This window comes from Ursus americanus, chromosome 22, assembly GCF_024610735.1.
Source record: "Ursus americanus isolate L20-20 chromosome 22, mUrsAme1.1.p, whole genome shotgun sequence".
Lineage (NCBI taxonomy): Eukaryota > Metazoa > Chordata > Mammalia > Carnivora > Ursidae > Ursus > Ursus americanus.
Genome location: NC_142148.1, coordinates 5,340,555 through 5,360,557, shown reverse-complemented (window position 1 = coordinate 5,360,557; position 20,003 = coordinate 5,340,555). Strand labels below are relative to the sequence as shown.

Sequence of the window (20,003 nt, the reverse complement as noted above, 5' to 3'; positions counted from 1 at the left end):
GTGCGGGTCCAGGAGGGGCCATGATGATCCCTTGGCGGAGCCTGCAGCCCACACTCAGCTCGATTCGTGGGCACGGGAGCCAGGCTGCTGGGGTTCAGTCCTGGCTCTGCCACTCACCAGTCATGGGACCTAAGGGAAGCACCCTCTAAACCTCAGTGTGCCCGTCTGTGCAATGGGTCTAACAACAGGAACCGCTGCCAGGGGGCTGGGTGGGTTCCATAGGACAGGACGGCGCTGGGCAATGTGTTTAGGGGCACGGCAGGGCTGCCCAGGACCTGTTTTACTCTTAGGACTATTTTCCTGGCTTTCGCACCTCGTCGTCATCAACGGCTGCTCCAGTCCCTGCTGTCGAGGTCACAGGGGAAGTGGTCGAATCGGACCAGGACCACCCTCAGGCAGCATGAGGGCACAAAGAGACAGCACAAAGCCCAGAAAGGCCCTGAAGCACACCGTCCACACTCAGCTTGTGAGCAGGCCAAGGGCCTCCGCCTCTGCCTTCCCACCCGTGCGGCCAGGACCTTGCACATTCCAGCCAAGCTGCAATGCCTTTGTGGGTTGCAATAAAAATTCCTAGACAGGTAGTCAGGTAGGAGGCCGGCCCGGGATGCGCAGCGAGAGGGCAAGGGGGCAAGTGCCATGTGCTCTCCCCTGCCCTGCCAGTGAGGCCGGTGGGGTGAGGAACAGCCTGCTTGCTTTTTCCTCTCGGTCCCCTAGGACCAGATGGAGCCCCGGGACCAGACCCAGCCCCTGGGCTCCAGGTGCAGGAAGGTCTCTGAATCGGGAGCTCCTTGGAAAGGAGCCTGCCTCACCCCAGCCAGACCAGTCCCCTCGAGGGACTCTGATCCCTCTGAGGAGGTCCAAAGCTGGTGTCACTGTGGGGTCTTCAAACAGCTCCCTCCACCACCTGTCACACGCCAACTGTTTCGAGGAGAGCAGAAATAAAGCACAGGCTCTGCCAAACCCCAAGCCAGACAGGCGGCAGAACTTCCCCCAACGTCTTTGCCACGGGAGCCTTTCCCAGCAGTGACCCGGTGACGGCAGGGATGACGCAGTGTGGACGGCGCGTCCGGAGCACGGCAGTTGTGCCCACGCACCCCTGCGAGGCCCAGAGCTGGGACACACCTAAGCCCCTTGCCTCACTTGCATCCATTGTGTCCCCCACCCCCAGAGCCAAAACGGTGCATCAGGAGGCCAGGTAGTAAAGCACAGATCTATTCTGCAAAGCATCAAACCACTTCAGGCACCGTAGGGCAATTAAATTAAGGAGGTTTTTTTCCATTGCCAAAAAAGAACTTCGAGATCTCAGTTAAAACACACGCAGAGATCCACATGACACACGGCTGTGACAGGCACTCCCCTGCACACTGCGTGGGGCGCGTCAAGAGTCCGAAAGGGCCGAGGCTTGGCTTCCCCGTCATCGGCACCACCCCGAGACCAAGCCTGGAGCCCCACCACCGGCTGATGCTGCTCCCAGCTCTGTGTCTGGAGGAAGGAGGAGGGAGCCCCTCTTCATCCCTAACTTCCCGCCCCTGAACTTGCCCCTGGGGTTCCCTTTAGAGGACCCCGTGCCCCTGTGACCTTGCTCTCATGAGAATCGAGCTGACCCTGACCTTCAAATGGCCGGGTGACCTTGGAAGGCGAAAGAGTGAGGTGCCTCCATTTTGCAGGAGGGGCCATCAGTCTGCCGTTGCTATTGGGGACCCCCGAGGAGTCCCTGGCAGGAGCCTCTTAGCACATAACTCCCAACCAGGCTTCCTGATTTTTGCCATTTCCAAATATCCATGAAAGGAATTAAAACTCCTAAATATTTTAATTTCAAAATTTAAATCCTATTCAATCAACTCACTTTTACTACCTACTCTTGTCTTCAACAATAACCCTTAGGAAATCGGGGGTTCCATTTATCCTAACGTGCTTTTAACATACAGCAGCCTAAGTACTTAACGGAGAAATTTAAAATGCCCATCCGCACGCCACCAAAAATGTTCTCACAGTTTCCCAGTTTGCCGTGGGCCTGTCAGTTTCTCCACACTTACAAGGTGGGACAGTTAGGACACAGGTGGCTTCAACGGGATCCAGACGCAGCTCAATTAACCTGTGGGCAAGCGTGCCCTTGGGCAAGTGACTTCTGTCCTCTGCACCTCAGCGTGCCGGTCTGAGAAACAGGTCCAGTGACAGCGGCTCCGCGGGGCCTCCACGTGACCCGGCGGCTGGCACACGGCAGGGATCAGTCACAGCAGGAGCGAACCGTATTGCCACATACAGCCCAAGGGAGTCCGGACGTTCAGGCACACCCCCGTCTGACAGACGAGGTGAGGACCAGGGCACAAAGGCCACAACAGCCACGCCGCCACGATTCTGAAGCCATGCTGCGGTTTCCAGTCCTTCCGCAGAGAAGGCTAGCCGGGGACCCCGGTGTCCAGCCCCTCACTCCCCAGGGAGGCCTGCTCCAACCCCCGACCCACAGCTCCACTCTGAGGCCCAAGCCATCCGTCAGCCGGCAGGAACACAGCCTCACTGCTACCGCCTCTGAGTAACCGCCTCCCCCAGACATGATTCATACCTGTCTGGGGTCACCCACATCCTCATTCCCTACAAAGGAATGCACGCCAGGTGAGGTGAGCAGGCGGGCTGGCATCGGTGGCTGGCGGGGCCGTGCCAGGCGGCGGCAGGGGCCTAGCCTGCTGAGTCTCCAAGGACTCTGCGGCCACCCTGAGTCCCCCTGGCCAGGGCTGGACAGACAGACATCCCCATGTATGAGGCCCAGATTCAGGTTACAAAAGCTTTTCCCCCACAGGCAGCTGGCATTCCACCTGTGGACCGTGAGTCCTCTGGGTCCAGTCCCCTTGCCCTGTTGAGCGGTGCCACCCCAAGCCTCCCCCACACCAGGGAATGCTACACAGGGGTAAAAAGGCATCACTGCGGACCCACACTACGCGGTGGGTCTCAAAGTCGGGAGACTGAGCGAGAAAAGCCAAACAAGAAGAGTGAACACACAGCGTGATTCCATGTATGCCAAGCTCCCCACTAGGAAGGACTGGCCGGCAGTGTCTGCTCCAGGGGGTGGGCACAGACCGGAAAGGGAACCCGTCCGGGGACAGAAGTTTCCACGTCTTGGTCTGGACAGGTGTCCCATACACACGTTTGCCAAACTCATCACAACGGATTCTATGTCTGTGCACTTTGTGTCTGTAAATGACACCCCAATAAACACATCAGAGCGGGGAAAACACGGGTTCCAGAGGAAGGTTAACAACTTAAGAGAAGAGAAGGGACAGTGGGTGAGGTCTGAGGGGCTCTTCCTTCTCGCAAAGCCCTAGGTTCGAATATGCCCATTTGACAGAGAAGAGAACCGACAAGAGGAGAAGGCGGAGCAGAGAGACGAGCACGGGCTCATCCAGGGCATCAGGGACAAGAAAACCTCCTGTCCAGAAAGAACATTCTGCCTTCAACCGGGGACCCGCCAGTGCCGTCTCTGCCTGTCTTCTCCCCCTCTGTTCCTTGTGCGAAGAAACCTTTTCATAAAAGCGAGGTGCCACCTCCAGTGAGGCAGAAAGCCTCGCATAGGTCGCCAAAAACCCAGGAGGCAAAGGTTCAGGGCAGTTCCAGCTGCGGCCCAGGCGGGGACCGTGTCCCGCCAGCCACAGGGACAGAAAAAGAAGCCAGGATGCCGAGTGACCACCCTGATCACGGTACGCACCGAACCCCAGGGAACCCCCTGACCCCGAGGCTGGCTGGAGGCCTCAGGGGTCACTCAGCCGTTCCCAGCACCTGGTCCAGAACACAGCATGCAGGTGAGCCCTGCGCCGGGAGGCAAGGCCACCCAGGGTCCCGCCGCTGCCTCCGGGAGGGTCGCCCATGAGTGGGAGCACTGTCCCGGCACACCCAGAGTCCCTGTTGGTGTGAGGTGTCCTTGCGATGACAACAGCATTAGAAGCAGGCCTCCATTCGTAACAGAAGGGCTTTGGGCTGAAAACTGGCCTTGGTTTTCTCCTCTCCCTCCCTGGACCTCGGCTTAGCTGCAGCTCCACCTGGAATTACCACGAGGGTTCAGCATCCCGGCTGCTGGCTTTGTCCCCAGGAGCTGGCCTGGAGCGCCCCTGAGCATCGGGCTTGCGAGCCCCCAGGCGGCATTCCTGTGCAGCCAGCACCGGGGACACCTGAGTGCAGCGGCGGCTGGAGGAATGCCTTCCGCTGTGAGGTTTGCTAAGCTCTCTCCACCCGCTCTCAGGAGCCCAGCCCACCCAGCACCCCACAAGCCATGGTGACCCCTCTCTCCTTTCAGCAGCAGCTCAATGCCAGACAAATTCCTGCTCTCTCAGGCCTGAGCTCCAGGCATCACTGCCCAGGGACCCTTCCAAGAAGGGGCACGGAGAAGACTAAACGAGGCAGCTGGAGAAGCCAGAGAGACCATACCCTTGCAGTGGGGGACGGGAGCTTCTGTAGCTTAGGGGATGGTGGGCAAAACACAGGCTTTGAAGCCCCAAAGCCCAAGTTCAAATCCTGCTCTGCTCCTCGTGACCTCCCACACCGTGGCATCTGACCTAGCTCGGGCTCCTCAGGTGCACAGGGGGACTGCCCCAGGCACAGTGAGGCTGGGCACGCACAATGCTGGTCAGCAGGTACAGCTGCGGTGTGGAAAGCCACGATGTCACAGTGGGCGAACACTAAGAAAAAGATCAGACAGACAAAGTTGCCAGGTGCCAGGTGCCCACTCCCTGAACACTGCCTGCCTCCTAGCTTTTCTCGGTCTTCTTCCCAAGCCCCACACCCCCTTGCCCGAGTCTATGCTGGGGAAAAGGTCCAGAGCTCATTCTCACTAGAGTGTAAAGGAATGCTGCAGTGTGCTTGGGGTAGGGCTCAAGATACCCAGGGGAAAGAGGCTGTGGAGGTAAAGTGGAGGCTTCTGTGACATGGAGGCTCGTGACCCCGATTTTAAAGACAGACAAATGAAGTGCTGTGGAGATGCTGGGGAATAACAGGAATGGGGGGTCTGTCTGCAGATCTCAGCTTGCACAAGCCTGGAGGTCTGGGAGGGCCCCAAGCCTGAGAGCTGAAGGCAGGAGGCTGGGGCACTCCAAGCGGGTGGCACCCTCCTAGAACTCACAGAAGTGAGTTGTTCCGTAGCTCGGAGGGGGTCCTGCAGCCCTCACGCCTCTCCCCGCTGGACGGCCCTGCGCAGACAGCTCCCAGCTCCCTTCTTGAGAATCATCCGCACCACAGTCCAGCCCCTTCTGAGCCCCGACCAGGAGTGGACCCGGGAGCACCACCTCGGGGAGAGTCTCCCCAGCAAGAGTGGACGCTGCTCAGATGAGCCATGTCTGTCCCGGGCAGGAAGGGTGGTGCGGGACGGACGGCCACACGCTCATCCCCGATCCATGCCCTGGAGTCTCGAAGCCGCTCAATAACCACGGGCCGGGCTCTCCTCTAAGTAAAGGGTCCCAGGAGCTGGGGACTCACCAGTGCTCGAGCCGGGCCCTCATTCGGTGATGCGGACGGCAGGATCCGGGGGACTGAGTGGGGCAGACGGACAGTCACCAGAGAAGCAGACCGCGGGGAGAAATATTCGTCAACTCCACATAAGCAACGCCGGGATTACGCACGTGCAGGCAGAGCCAGGATTTACACGGAGAACCGGAAGTTGGACTCGTAATTACACCTCTGGGCCATGCAGCGAGCAACTCTAATTAGCCTCTAGATGGGAGGGTAGTGACAATTTTATTTAGGGCCAAAAGTAAGTAATAAAATTAGGCAAAATGAGCCGCTCCACGTGTAAGTCCCCACACTTTGCAGAATAAGGAAACACTCGACCATTGCAAACATCGAATAATTGTCACTGTGAGGAACACTGAGGGGAGGGTGGGGAATGGCCTCTGACTCTTAAACCTGGACATTTAAACCGTTCCACGGTGGACCCCCAGACGACAGAGTTTTGTTTTGTTTTTTTAAAAAAGGCAACATTCTCTGCATGTGTGCCCTTTCGACGGGAAACTCAGCTCCGAGACGCCGTCAGGGGCGTCCCTACGTGCCAGCCTGCTCAGGAGCCGGGATCCATAAACACGGGCAAGATACACCTGAGATAGGAGCGTATGTAGCTGTGATCTCCCGTAACGATCACCAGCAGCCAAATGGAGTGGCGTTTAAAGAGCCTGTCGGTGTTATTTAATCGGTTATATTCACCGACGTAATCGACACTCTCTCCATCACCTCAATACACCCCCCTCTCCCTCCCATACCATAAATAGATTAGAAAAAATAGTCTCCTGCTATGGCCGTGACCCCATCGGCTGCCAAGCTCAGCCTGGTATGAATCACTCAGGGCTCACCGCGACGGCGTTCTCCAATGACTGAACGATAACGGGGCAGCACAGACACCAATAAATGAATCATGCCTTCCGCAAGACCAAACCTTTGGCTTTTACAGACACCAATTACAAAGTAGAAAGAAAAGAACAAAGAAATTACTCAGGGTGTTTTCGCAAAGTTGATTCATAGGTTTACAGAATTATTACCGACTAAATTGTTTTTAGGAGGGCAATTAGAGCTACGACCAGCTCCAGCACATCATCAGCCTATCGACATGGGAATTTGCAAAATGGGGTGGGGAGGCCACCAACGTCTTGCAGGGCTCCCGGGGACCTCACTTTCTACTTTCTCCTGGCGGGTTCTTTAAGACGTTTGTGAAATCCTTAAAACGTGCAGCCACAGACGATGCAGAGGAAGTAAGCACATACACACGTCGTTTCAGTAAAAATCTTCGTATTCACTTTTAGCTGTAGTAGAACTGTTTTTCACTTCTGTGACCAGGATTTTGCAACACAATAACCAGATAACGTCTACAATACAACCAAATGCTCCCACAATGTCTCCATGCACACCAACTGCAGACAGTTCAGACCAAAGCTATTTTACCTACTATAAAACTTAGGGTGATGACGAAAGAGCTCTCACTGTGCCCATATGCAAATTCTGAGCCTCTCTAACGAAGTGCGACCTCTGGGATGAATCACCCCACAGGCCTTGGGCTGAACCTTGCTGGCCAGGCTTCCTGCACAAGCTTCTGCGAAGTGTGAAAGCATCCCCACCAGGGACATCAGATCCTTGTGGGCAAACCGACACAGGAAAAAATAAAACTGAGCTTACACCTGGCTTAGGCTCTCGGGCTTCCCGGCAGCTGCCTGGACCGCCATGGGTAAAGCCAGCCCCTGGCAGTGACCAGGTAACGAGGGCCACTGGGACAGAAAACCTCTTTCAGGAATGGGCAGTTTGCTTTCCCCCTAAATCTGCTGGAAATCTGACTCAGCTCCCCATGTCTCTTTCTGTTTTGAAGATGGAGGCTGAAGATTTCAGCTGCCCTGGTGCACCCCGGGCAAAGCCAGGGAAGGCTCAGGCTCAGGCTTGGCACACCTGTGGGAGGCAGGGTCCCCACTGTGGCCTCCAGTCAAGGGACCTCAAAAAAGTCTCCCAGCCTTGGTGGGTGGAATGCACACGTTTAAAAATGTTCTACATATTTAATGTCACAAAATATCTGTGTATCTTTCATATATCCAAAAATATGCAGTTTTATATATTAAAGCACATATATCTATATTCTTAACTACTGACTCCAAAACAAATCCATGGCTGGATTTGTCACTTCTACTGCCCCCCAAAGCCAGGGATGGAAACCTCATCTCCCGGAGACCTAAGGGCCAACAAAGACTCTCCCACCCGAGGCCGCCATGATGGGCATGCCAGGGATTGATGGCTCCCCATCAGTCACGGGGGCAAGTGAGGACCACCACAGATCCGCTCACTCACCGACCGCTTCACCCTGTACCGACCATCTACTCTGGGCCAAGAGCACGCAAAAGCGGTATCGGTCCTCAGCGCGACTCGGCATGGCTGCCCCCGCCCCCATCGCCGAAGTCCCTGTGAGGGACAAAAGATCTGGGACAACTTCTCCAAACTTCAAGGCAAGGCGGGGCCTTGAACCCGCGCAACTGTTCAGAGGTGTAGGCTGTGTCCGTCTGTCCAGCCCGGGGGGAGCCCGGTGCCATGCACCGTGGAGAGCCGGCAGGTGCTTCAAGGGGACAGTGCAGCTTGAAGAGCCAAGAGCCAGCTCCTAGAGGCCAGAAGCAAACTTTATCCGGCATCCAGATCCCAGGGCCACTGGGGATGTTACACTTGCTACCAAATAATTAAAAGTCTCTGCTAGCAGAGTTATTTCCCAAACCCACTGACACGATACTCATTGATTTTAGCTACAATGCATCTGAAGGGAAAGAAACTCAGAGTCCACGTTCCCCGAGGCTCTGGACATCAGGCCATCAGGCCATCAGGACACCAGGCATCGCAGGCACCAACTCTAAGCCAAGTGACCCACCCCTTCTTCTTTCCACCCCCAACCCAATGCAAAACAAATACATATTAGAATCTGCCAGAACATCAGGAAGATCCCATCCCCCGATACCTCCCAGGTGAGTCACGGGAGCCACCCCAGCACCTGTCAACACGTGGCGTCTCACCGTTGCCTCAGAGCAAACGCCAGCTCCGCTCGTAGGTGACACCGGGCAGGAGAGTAACCCCAACACTCTATGTCTGGAGGAGGTGTCCAGAGAAGAACTGCCCTACAAATTCTCCCTGTGGGGCTGGGCGCGGGAGGCCGCTGTGCCTTTCTGGCGTTTCAGTGCTCTAAGCACTGAAGCAATCGGAAGAGAGACCTTGACCTCCCAGGACAGCCCTGGCTGAAGCAGGGGAGGCAGGCCTGCCCCCTAGTGCAGCTTTGACGTTTCCAGAAGCAATGGTGGCTGCAGGTGAAGGCACCGTTCCTGCCCACAGACAGTAAACTTCCTTGATGCATTCAAAACACGAGTCTGTGCCCCCGAGGTGCTTCTCAGTGCTTGGGCCACCGTCTTGCGCACCCACGAAGCAGGTGCTGGTCTTCCCTCCATTTTACGGGGGTGCTGGTGGAGGCCTGGGGGGGACGCAGCGCATGCCCTGAAAAGGATGGTTTTCAGAGTCTTTAACTTGACTGTGTCCTGTCCAGTCTGGACGCTTCTTCCAGACTGCCCACGCGTCCTGCCCAGACCCCCTTCCTTCCCGCCTCTTCCACATCGGGGGTATCTGCAGGCTCGGGGGACAGACTGAGCAAAACGGGCACGGTCCCCAACCCCTCCGTGTCTGGTGACCAGAAACAACACAAGTGAAGATGAATTACACAATACCCAACACAACATGACAGCTGTGACAGGAGAAACCCCCAGGGGTGCTCTTGGAGCCCAAACAGGATGATGGGTCTGGGATCCTGGGGGAGCCTCCCTGGGAGAGGTGTCCAAAGTGGCCTCGTTTCCACTCCCTCCCAGGCCCCGCCCTGGAATAAACTCGATTTGGGTCTGCTCACTAGAAGGGCAGCCCCCAGAGGGCAGGGTTCTGTCTATGGGGTCCCGGCACTCGGCAGCACAGTCGCTATGTGATGACCTGAGAAATGGCTGGGCACCCCCTTCTCGACCCAGATGGCCTGGAAATCAGGGTAAGGTGAACAGATACGGTCCCTCCGGGAACAGCCCTGGGCCATTCACCCATGTCCTGCCCCAACGTTGGAGGTGGCGGTACTGGGGATGCAGAGACGCCAGCTCTTCGCGCAGCCTGATGAGGGGACACCTGTCTGGGGGACACCTTGCGAACGAATGACAGCCAGTGTGCTGCCAGAGTGCAATGGACCCGACCGCGCACCCGAGATCTGTGAGCGTTCTTCCCTAGTGAATGGTCCAACGTGGGCTTGCAGTCTTGGGACGAAATCTAACCCACCACTGCCAATGTCTAGTTTTAGAAAGCTAACGCTGGGGCTCGGGGAGTCGACGTGGTGGTGTGGGGACGAAACAGTGGGAGTGGGAGTGTGGGGTCAGGGAGCTCAGGTCTGAATTCCAACAGAGCAGCAGTTCCTGGCTGTGTGACCTGGGGCGAGTGTCTTACCCTCTCTGAACGCATTTTTCGCATCTGCAAATCGGAGAGAGCAATAGCTCTCTCACAGAGCTGTTTTGGAGATTGAGAAAAAATGCGTCACTGGTACCCCTGGCACACAGGAAGTTCTCCATATCCAACTAAGGAAGGGAGTGGAAGCAAAAATCCATCAGTCACCCGGAAACAGAAGAGAAAAGCCGTGCTGTGGCTCTGGGAAGGCCTGGGAATGCCCCAACCCTTTCTAGGCCCATCCCGGTGCACTGAAGCCCCCGCTCTTGTCAGCAAGCCATTCTGGGACTTTTCCCAGCTTGGTCACAGATGCCTCCACCGGCACCTGACGAAGCCCTGACGAGACCCACAGGTGACACAGTTCGGCTCTGCCGTGTCACTCGAAGGGAAAGTGAGGTTGACTGTCAATGCTCCAAACTGTCATGACTTCATGAAAGGGGCAGCCCCCTCGGGGAGGGGGCAGGGCAGCACGTGAAGACACAGGTGCTCGGAGACGTCAAGCAGACAATGTGCCCCCATCCCACCCCCCAGGGGAAAACAAAAATCAGGGTCTTATTCTGATGGTTCACAGTCTGTATACGCTCACTTGTTAAAAACTGAAATTAATTTTCAAAAAATGGGAGCCTCAGACCATCCCTCGTTTCTGGGTTTCGTGCTCCGGGTCGTCTTCTGCATTGGACCTGGTGGGGTGTCTGGATGTCAGGGTGCTACTGACTTCATGGCCTAAGTTTTGTGCCTCCCAGGCCCACAGAGCCCCGGTCTCCAAAGCTGGCTGTGGACTGTGGGAGCCCAAGGGGGTCCCTGGGAGACCTTGTGGGGCTTCCTGCCCTGGAGTGGGCATGCTGGCGGTTTCCCAGCCACCTCTGCGGTGGGCCGGGCAGGGACAAGGAAAGGCAAATATTCAAGTCCCTCCATCTTCAAGGTCACGGTCCCCACACGGGCCTGTTTATTCCAACGCCCCCACCCCTGCCAGCACCCCAGCCCCAGGACGGGGAAACCTTTTTCTGGTGCAGGCCTCCTCATCAGGCAGTGACCGCCAGGAAACAGGACTGAGCAGACACTTGAAACTAGTCCTCCCCCAGTGTCACCACCAACCCCCATGAACACGGGGCTGCATAGATACCAGGCCACACTTGAGAATAACCTTTGAAGAGGCACAGTCCCCCAGCACACGGGAGCTGCCGTTACCCCGCTTTCCACTAGCACCACAGGACAGCCAGTAAGTGCCAGAGCTGGGCCGGGCTCCCATCTCCCTGGCCCCCAGTCACACGCTCGACCCACCCCAACCCACGGACAGATCAGGTCTGCGGGCAGGTGTCGTGGGGCCCTCGAAGCGAGAGGAAAAAAGAACTGCCAGTCCTGAAAAACCAAGAGTTTTACATCAAAATCCAGCTGTCCGGGTCCTTGAAACGAAGAGGTCTGGCCACACAAGGCCCGCGCGGTGGATGCCCCGTCAGGCAGGACTCAGCCCCAGGTCTCTGCAGGCCACCCCACCCCGAGCCTCGCTTCCCTGGCTGCAGGGAGCCCCGGGCGCAGCACGGAGCCATCCTCCTCGCTCCCAGGCACACAAAGAGGGGTGGGCCTGCCAGCACGCGGGGCCTCCACACGTGCCCCTAACCGTGCACTGGCACGCGCGCGCACACACACGTGCATGCATGTGGGCACACGACCCTTTTCAGAAGCACAAAGCAGGCCCTTGGCTTTGATTGCCCCCTCAGCACGTGCGCCAGACAAGCACCCCGGGCTGGCGGGAGCCCGGCCTCCCAACTTGCACTGGTAAGGTACTTCTCTTCGGGCAGGACCCCAGACCGCGAATCCCCTGCAAACTTGGTCTTCGGATGATAAAAACCCGAAGAGGAAAAGCCACGTGGCCCATACCCCCCACGTGGTAGCTTGGGTCCCACCACTGGTAAGCTCCTCTACAGCACGGTTTTACTCGTTAACCACTGCACAAACCAGGGGCGCGGTGAGGGCAGGTGCCCAGCGCACCTGAGCTGGCAGGTGTGGGGCTGCTGCGGGACACTCATACCCTGCTGTCCTGTTAAAGCTGCGGCCACCCCGGTCCTCCCGAAGGGCCTGCTCTCCCCAGCAGCTGCACACCCCCCTCCATTTCCCTTCTCGTCCCAAGGGAGAGGGCCTCCATTTGCACAGCGCGGAGGGCAGACTGCGTCCGCGGCCGTGCAGCAATTACTTACTCTCTGCCTTGAGAAACACGAAGCTGGGCCCTGACCCTGGGCCACGCCGGGTGGTGTGGCTGGCTTACTCCAGACCTCCTGGGGAGCTGTGGCCAACTGTCTGACCTGAGAGCCAGTCTAGGATTTGCACCTCAACCTAAAACCCAGACAGTCGGAAAACATGTGGGTTAAAAGGCCCCGCTGAGAGGGCCCGTGGGGGAAACAGCTCGAGCTAGACGGCCACAGTTAAACCAAATTCTGAATTATAGGCCTGCAGGGTGCCAGTCTCCCCTCCTAATACATGCAAATCCAAGACGGAGCCCCCTGTCCTTCCTGCGTGGCACCCCAGGGGCGCTCCGTAAAGGCCAAGGGAACGACACGCAGGCGTCACCTCTGAGCGCGACCACGGGCCTTCACAGGGGCTGATCTCTGAAGGGGACTGAGCTTCAGCTTCTGACAACTCCCTTGCACCCCCTGCCCCCCCACCCCCCGGAGAAATAATTGATTAAAACAGTTCTCAGCCAGGGCCATGTGCCCCCGCAGGGGACATCAGGCGAAGTCCGGAGACATTTTGGGGTGTTACGACTTGGTGGGGGGAGCAGAAGCCTACTCCAACGGGCATGTAGCAGGCAGAGGCCAGAGATGCCGCTAAGTACCTCTACACCACACAGCGCCCCCCCCCCCCCAAGGACGTCCTGGTGCCTTGGGTGAAATGCCCCGGATCTGAGACATGGGGCACCGGTGTCCTGGGCGTTTCTGCAAGCTGTCTGGGAATATCTGTTGGGAACTGGGTGTGGAAGAGGAATCAGAGGCTCAATGATATTGGTGGTGTTAAGAAACACAACTGCCACCATAGATACAGGGGTCCAGGGTGGGTGTGGGGCAGGGCCCGGCCCAGGGTCCTCCAGAAATGCCGCACAGGTGCCAAGAGCCGTATGGCACACGTCAGTCTGTCCAGGCAGAGGGGGCATCCACCTGCCCCCCAAAGCCTCAAGCAGAAGCTGGAGGAGAAAGGCAGGGGCTAATTTCTAAGAGACAGACCTATAAAGAGGTCAACAAGAACGCCAAGAAACATGCATGCCAGAGGAACCCTTTCCTGAAAAGTCGCCTGGCCAAATCCCTACTGTCAGCTCTGGTGGGCTGTCACCAGAGCCGGCTGTTTTTAACCACAGGACCCCTGGCTTTTTTAAAGAACAGCATATTTTTCTGTGGGGTATCTTGGGTACAGTGAACTCCCATCAGAGAGCGACCCTCACCCCCTGACTCTCAGGGAAAATTGGGGGCCCCCGGTGTGTGCTGGCAGTATCTTGCATCGGGCTTCCTTGTAGACAGCCCGGTTCCCACCCTCCCAAGTGCACCGGTGGGGGATGCTGCTGATTTCCTCCAGCCCCCAAGTTCAAGATGGACCTACTGCGGGGCCCAAGTTCCAAATTCAAGAGGCAGAGTGTGCGCTTCCTGAGAAATGACACTGGGTCTGGGTCCAACGTGCATTGGGGACCGGGGGCAAAGCTTTCCATTGCCACCTTCCCTCACCTGTAAAAACCTGAGCTGGACAAGGCTCCAGCCAGCTCTGAGATTTGGGGCAACTGAACGCCGCACCAGGGACCCAGCGCTGTCCAAGGGGAGGGGAGCCATTCTTGGCACTGGAACCTCCAGCCAGACTTTGGAGGGCAGAGGCCCCATCTTGAAAGTTGGTAGAATTTTCGATTTCAACCGTCAGGGTCTCATTTTTCAGATGAGGAAACTAAGGCAGCTGAAGGAACCTACCAAGGGCCACGGGGACACTGCCCCCGCAGCCCAGCTCCAACTCCATCTTTGACGTTCTGCGTGCAAACCACCCCCAACCCCTACCACGTGAAATGTGCCCTTCCTTCCGCACTTCAAATTTTCCTCCCCATCTTTTTGTACAAAGAAAACTCCAGGCCTTCAGGCTTCCTCACCAGACCCTTTCGGGGAAATCTGATTAGCACTTCCAACTAACTGTTACATTATACCTGCATCTTAAAGATCATTTCCCTTCCTGCCCTGGGCTTTCTTCCAGTAAGTAGGGGGCCGTGTGTAAAACTACACTGTGCACGGTGACTCAGGCACCACCCCGGGGCCAGCTGGAACAGGCCAGAGTTCCAGGCGCTAACCTCGAGGGTCCCGCTCAGATGCCAGACCGGGAGAAGCACACAGGTGGAGGGCAATGGATGGAACAACATCTTGGTGTCAGCCAAAACATCATCAGGGCCGAAGAGCCCACGAAGGGATGGGAATAAGAATGAATTTTTTTAAAAGTCCTGAACACAAAGCAAGGACAAGTGCAAAATACCGGTGCCCAGTCCTCATAATAGTAAGTTCGACACAGCAGCGTGGACCTCTGGGGTGGGGAGTTCCCTAAGGCAGCTTTACAGAAGGGGGAAAATGAGGCACCAAGGGTACTTGAACAGCAAGCCATTTAGCACTGGCGAGGCTCTCTCCAAACATGTGCGAACATATTTTAATAATATCCTCGTGCATTTCATTAGCCTCCTGAGTTCACAAAGGGCCTTTGGGAAGCAATCTGGTTTAATGCAACTCAGTTCCGCAAATGCTGGCTCTGGGCAGGTTCTCCTGGCACCTCGCTGGCCTGACGCGGGGAGGCTTTGGGGGATGGGTTGGGAGGAACCAGGCTTTCAATTCCGGGGCTGGAGGGAGGGGGGCACTCATGGGTGGAAGGACCCACCACCAAAGGTGGCCAGCCTGCCCCGACAGGACCGGTCATGGGTTATTTTTACCTCTTGTGCCTCACTGTACAGGCTCAGGGGCCACAAAATGTGGCAGCCGCCTGCGGAAACTGGCTTATGAGTCACCCAGTGACTGCCCTGCTCAGTGGTGGCCGCCTCTGACTCCTGGTCCCAGCTGGAAGAAGGCTGGCCCTTGCAGGGAAGGGCTGTGTGCTCCCTTGCCTCGGGTGCTCAGAGGTGAGGGTAGGGAAACTGAAGCCCCGAGAGGCAAGAGGTCCCCACAAGGATGGGCTGGGGAGGGGGTACAGGTTAGAAGGCACTCCACCCAACCCAACCTCCACCTGAGTGGGCTATGTGTGGCGGAAGTAGAGGCTTATTTGGCTCAACTTCTGGATGTATAGGGTGAGATGGTGCCAAGGTTCCAACACCCCCTCCCCACCCTCGGTCTACCTCCTCCTTTCAGGGCCAGGCAGTCCCAAACACAGACAGCCCCAAACTTTGACTCATTTGCAACCACGGTCCCAGCCAGGCTGAGCCAAGCTGTCCAGACAGAGGCTATTTATAGGTGCGTCGGGGACACAGACACTCACACAATGAGACACACACTCCCGATCCACCTTCCGCCAGACCCACCAGCGCTGTACCCTGGATCCAGACACCCGGACGCAAATGGTCCCCAAACCCCCAAAGCTAGGCACACACTCTAAAGAGGCACCCAGACCCGGACATAGGCAGAGACGCAGAAAGACTACATATTCCCCGGACAGACTGCGACCCAGACACACAGACACAGAGAGACACGGAGACGCGCCAGACCCAGACAGACACACACAGACACGCACACTCCACAGCCGCAAGGAAACCCACTCACACAGACCGAGACAGAAGCGCCACGCACACTCCAGACACACACCCGGGGCCCCAGACACCCCGCAGGCCAGACAGTGTCTCACACGCCCGCCACCCCCCTTCCCCCAGCCAAAGTTGATAAAGAGCCGGCCTAATTGCTCCATCGAGACGGCCCCTTAGGGAAATAAAATGGAAACTTCACGGATCCGACCGCCCCAGCCCTCCCGCGCCGGGCGCCCCGCCGCCCTCCGCGTCGCTCGGCCCCGGGTCCGAGTCCCAGCGGGCGGGGCGCGGGCAGCGGGGGCCGTGCCAGGCTCGCCGCGCCGCGGGACAAAGCCGGGCCGGCCGCCAGCTGCCGCGAGCCAGGAGGGCGCGCCCGGGGCGCAGGGCGCACGGCCCGAGGGGGCGCGCAAGGCCCGGGCCCCCGCCCGCAGCTGCGCCCGGACTCGGGGTCTGAGCCCGACATGGGGCCTCAGGGGAGGGGGGCACGGGGTCACTCACTGATCTCCATGCTCTGGAACAAAGAGCGTTTGCAGTTGCACGTGCAGGAGACATTGGGCTGCCCGGCGGCGAGGGCGGCGGTGCTGTTGACCCCCATCAAGCGGTGCATGGACGGCGCGGCGTCTCGGCGCGGGGCGCAGGGGGCACGGGGGCGGCCGGGGGGGGTTCCGGCCGGCGCCCGGCGCTCGGGCCCCGCATGCAGGAGGCGCGCGGCGGGGAAGGCGCACCCCGGCTCGCCGGGCTCGGGGCGCCGCCAAGTTCCCGGGGCGCCGCGGGACTCAGTGCGCGGGGCCGCGCTCCCCTGCGCCCCCCGGCCGCCCCTCGGCAGCCCCGGGAGCGTCGGCAGTGCCCGCGGGTGGCGTCCGGGAAATGGGCTGGCAGCCGGGGCGCGCGCTGCCGCCGGGGCTGAGCCTCTGCTGCTGGCTTCCCGCAGCCGAGCGCCGCCGCCGCCGCCGCCGCCTCCTCCTCATTCAAGTCCAAGGAGATCGGGTTTCGCTCCGAGACCGCGGTCGGAGGCAGGCAGACGGTCTGACGTCAGCGCTAGACGGGGCTGCCGGTTCCCACCGCGCGGGGGCCGGGGAGGGGGCGCGCGCTGCGCCAATCCCCGCCGAGGTTCCCCCGCACCCCCTTCCCCGGCCGCGGGGCGGGGTGACAGAGAAGGGGGCGGGCTCTTAAAGGGCCAGAGCGAGGCGGCCCGCGTAGACCCGGGACCAGCCGGGCGGAGGAAGGGTGCAGCGTCCCCGCCCTTACTGGGGTCAGTTTGGAACCCCTGGCCTGGACACGCGGGTCCGGGAAAGCGGGACTCGTTCCCACCCTCACCTCCGAGCGTTGCGGGTGCGTTCTGGGACCCCGGAGTCCTTGACCCCGGTTTAGGGCAAGCCTGCCCCATCCCAAAGAAGGTCCCTGGACTCTGGGTACGGGGAATTGGAGAAGATGGGGGAAGTCCTACAGATCCCCCGTTACCTGATTTCGCAGGAGACTCTCCGCCTCCAGGTCTGCAGAACCACGAGGCCCCTAGTCCCCTACGCCCCTTGCACACTTTAACCCGACCCCAAGGAGGTCGACTAGGTCAGACTGGAATTCGCGTAGACACGCCCCGGACCGCTCCGAGAAACGCCCGGGAGCCCTTGTCATGTAAATACGTGTCGGGGACTTGTGTAACTTCCCAGCCGGCGGGGCCCGGGGCGAATCCACTCCCATTGTCTGCTGCCGGAGGGGCCACCGGCCGGGGGGGCGGGCGCCTCCGGAGTTCAAAAGAGGGGGGAGGAAGTGCGGGGGGTGTACTTTTATTTCATTAAGTTTTAATTACACAAGTGCTACAAGAACACATTCTCTTGGTTTAAAAAGAAATGAAAATATTACGTCAGAGGTCCTCTTTCAGGCGCTCCTCCAAACTCTCCACTATTTGGTGTGTCCCCTCCTAGACCCTTGCCTAAATCTCTGTTTATTTTACGTGCACTTGGGGAGCGCCTACCTTGAGCCAGAAACTTACCAAATATTAACTCAACCTGATACCTACTCCCAGAGGCAGGAATGTTGTTACCCCCATTTTACAGACGTGGGAACTGGCCTGGGGAGTTGGTTGCTTAGGGCCACACAATGGAACAGGCTGGTCCCCACACAAGGCAGGTCTGGGGTGTATCTGCACCCCCATAGTTTTCTCCGTCTTTACATATCCACATACCCTGGCAATTACAGGAGTTTAGTAAGGAGCAGAGATTCCTTTTGTATTGGGGGGGAGGGGTGTTTAAAAATTACTATTTCCTTTTAAGAGAGGGTAACCAGACCAGAGACTTGCAGAACCAGAGAAAGCCAGCCCAGGAAGTGGGTGTGATCTCTCCTGGCAGCTGGTCACAGCGATGCCTCTTGCTGTCTTCAGAGGGCAGGCAGAGAACTTTCTGTGGAGTCAAGCTCTGGGGTGATTGGGTGTTTCGGGTTTATGGAGGAACCCTAGGGTGCCCAACACACAGGGAGGTTCAAAGGTACTGACCATCATTTGTTTGGGAAGAGAGGCTCATTCTCCGAGCTTTGCCCAACCCCAGGGGCTGGGAGGTGGCACGCCTCTGCCTGCCCTGCGAGGACACTCTCAGCCCCTGGCTTGAGAAGGGATCGATTTCACCTGCAGTTCCGGGATAGGGGAGGTCTTGCTGCCATTTAGCCCCTGCAGCTTGGAGGAAAACTCCGGGGGTTCCTGATTGTTGCTTGGGGGACCCTAACAATGTAGGCTGGGCCTGGGGATGACGGTGGGTCCCACTCATTTCCTGGGCCAAAGAAGATCACCATCGTAGCCCCTCTTTTCAGCTATTCTTTCTTTCGCTCAATCAACAATCTCAGGAGCTCCAGCCCTCTGTGCTGGGAATTCAGGACTCCAGGAACAATCCCTGTCCTCTAAATCTCTCGCGGAGGCTCTGGCTGTCTGACAGTGAAAAATCCCGCGCTTTGATTGCCTTGGAAATGAAGCAGCGTTTACTCAGTCGAGGTTGAACCACCAGCAGGCAAAAATATATATTTAATGTATTTAAAAAACAAAACAAAACAAAAAACCTTAGCTACGACATTGACCTCTGGTTGATGTGCCTGGGACAACAGCACTGGCCACATCCACTGAGCCTACAGTGTGACATCACGGCTCTCATAGTGGCACCTGTGACTGGTTCGTGGTCGTGCCCTGGTTCCAAAGTTGGTTCTGCCCGAATGCCTAAAGTGGGGTGTCAGGCATGGTGGTCACAACTGCATCTCTAAAGATGGGTGGGACACGTGACCTTGGCAAGTCCCTTCATCTGTCCCACCTGTTACCTCCTCTGCAAAATGGCATCGCTGATGGTGTCGTTGGCTGGGGTGCTAGTGAGGAATGAAGGAGTCCGTGCCGCGAGAGTGTGTAAGAGGCTGAGTATGTGCTAGTGGCTATGTTGTGTAATCCTCATGGCAACACGGGGAGGGGAGGAGCTAGCATCATTTTATTTTCCTGTTTATAGATGAGAGGACTGGCCATTGGGAAGGCTTCACCCAATGACAGCACCCTTGGCTAAGGCGGGTAGCAGGAAAGGACAGAATTGCTTTGGGAGAAGCACACACTTAAGAACCCACACTCATGGAGGCTTTGTGTGTGCCTGGGGCTGCCAGATAAATGTGAATTTCAGATAAATCACAAATAATTTTTAGTATAAGTATACCCTGCGCAATATTTGGGATATACTTATACTAAAAATTGATGTGTTGCTTGTCTGAAATTCAAATTTAACTGTATGCCCTGAATTTTTATTTGTGAAATCCGAGTGCCATCTGTGTACCAGGCACTGTGGTGTGGGGAATTCAGTGAGGAGGAAGACAGAGCCCATGGTAAGGCCAGGCACAGGAAGAAAAGTTCATAGCTCACTGATTCTGGCCAGGGTCATGTGACAAGGCCAAGCTATGAATGGTGCAGTGTGGGAGCACTCACCCTACTGGGAGTGTGGGTGCTGGAGGGTGGGCCACCTCTGCTGGACCTAGCTTGAGTCCACGGGAGGGAGGCCATAAGTCAGGGAAGGAAATTTCCTTCATTCATTCAGCAAGGATTATGCACCAATTCAGCGTCAGGCTCTGTTCTGGGTTCCAGGCACAGAGCAACAAACAAAACAAAATCCCCATCCTCACGTGACAAGGGGGGCACATGGGGTAGGGGGCCGGAGAGACTAGAGAGTCACATGCAAACCCATTGTTAAACTAGGTAACTTCGCATATGGTCACGATGTGCTGGAGGCCAGGTTGGTGATCAGGGAAGCCCACCCTAGGGAGGTGGCATTTCGTTCAATTCCTGTATCCTGAGCATCTACCTAGAGCC

The 20,003-nt window shown here is 57.6% G+C and overlaps 1 protein-coding gene across 3 annotated transcripts in view; it reads right to left on the bottom strand.

Annotated features, from left to right (window-relative positions):
- Window positions 1-17,262, bottom strand: part of PMEPA1 (prostate transmembrane protein, androgen induced 1) — a 56,507-nt gene extending 39,245 nt beyond the window's left edge. Inside the window, exon 1 of one of the 3 annotated variants that reach the window (XM_045808415.2) lies at window positions 17,147-17,262. Coding sequence is in view for 2 of the 3 variants with exons in the window: in XM_045808413.2 (XP_045664369.1) it covers window positions 16,184-16,292 (109 nt within the window). In the remaining variant the exon portion in view is untranslated. Of the gene's footprint in view, window positions 1-16,183; window positions 16,787-17,146 lie in introns of those variants that run through there. The other 2 variants (XM_045808413.2, XM_045808416.2) reach the window with 2 other exon arrangements.
- Window positions 17,263-20,003: the final 2,741 nt, after the last annotated feature.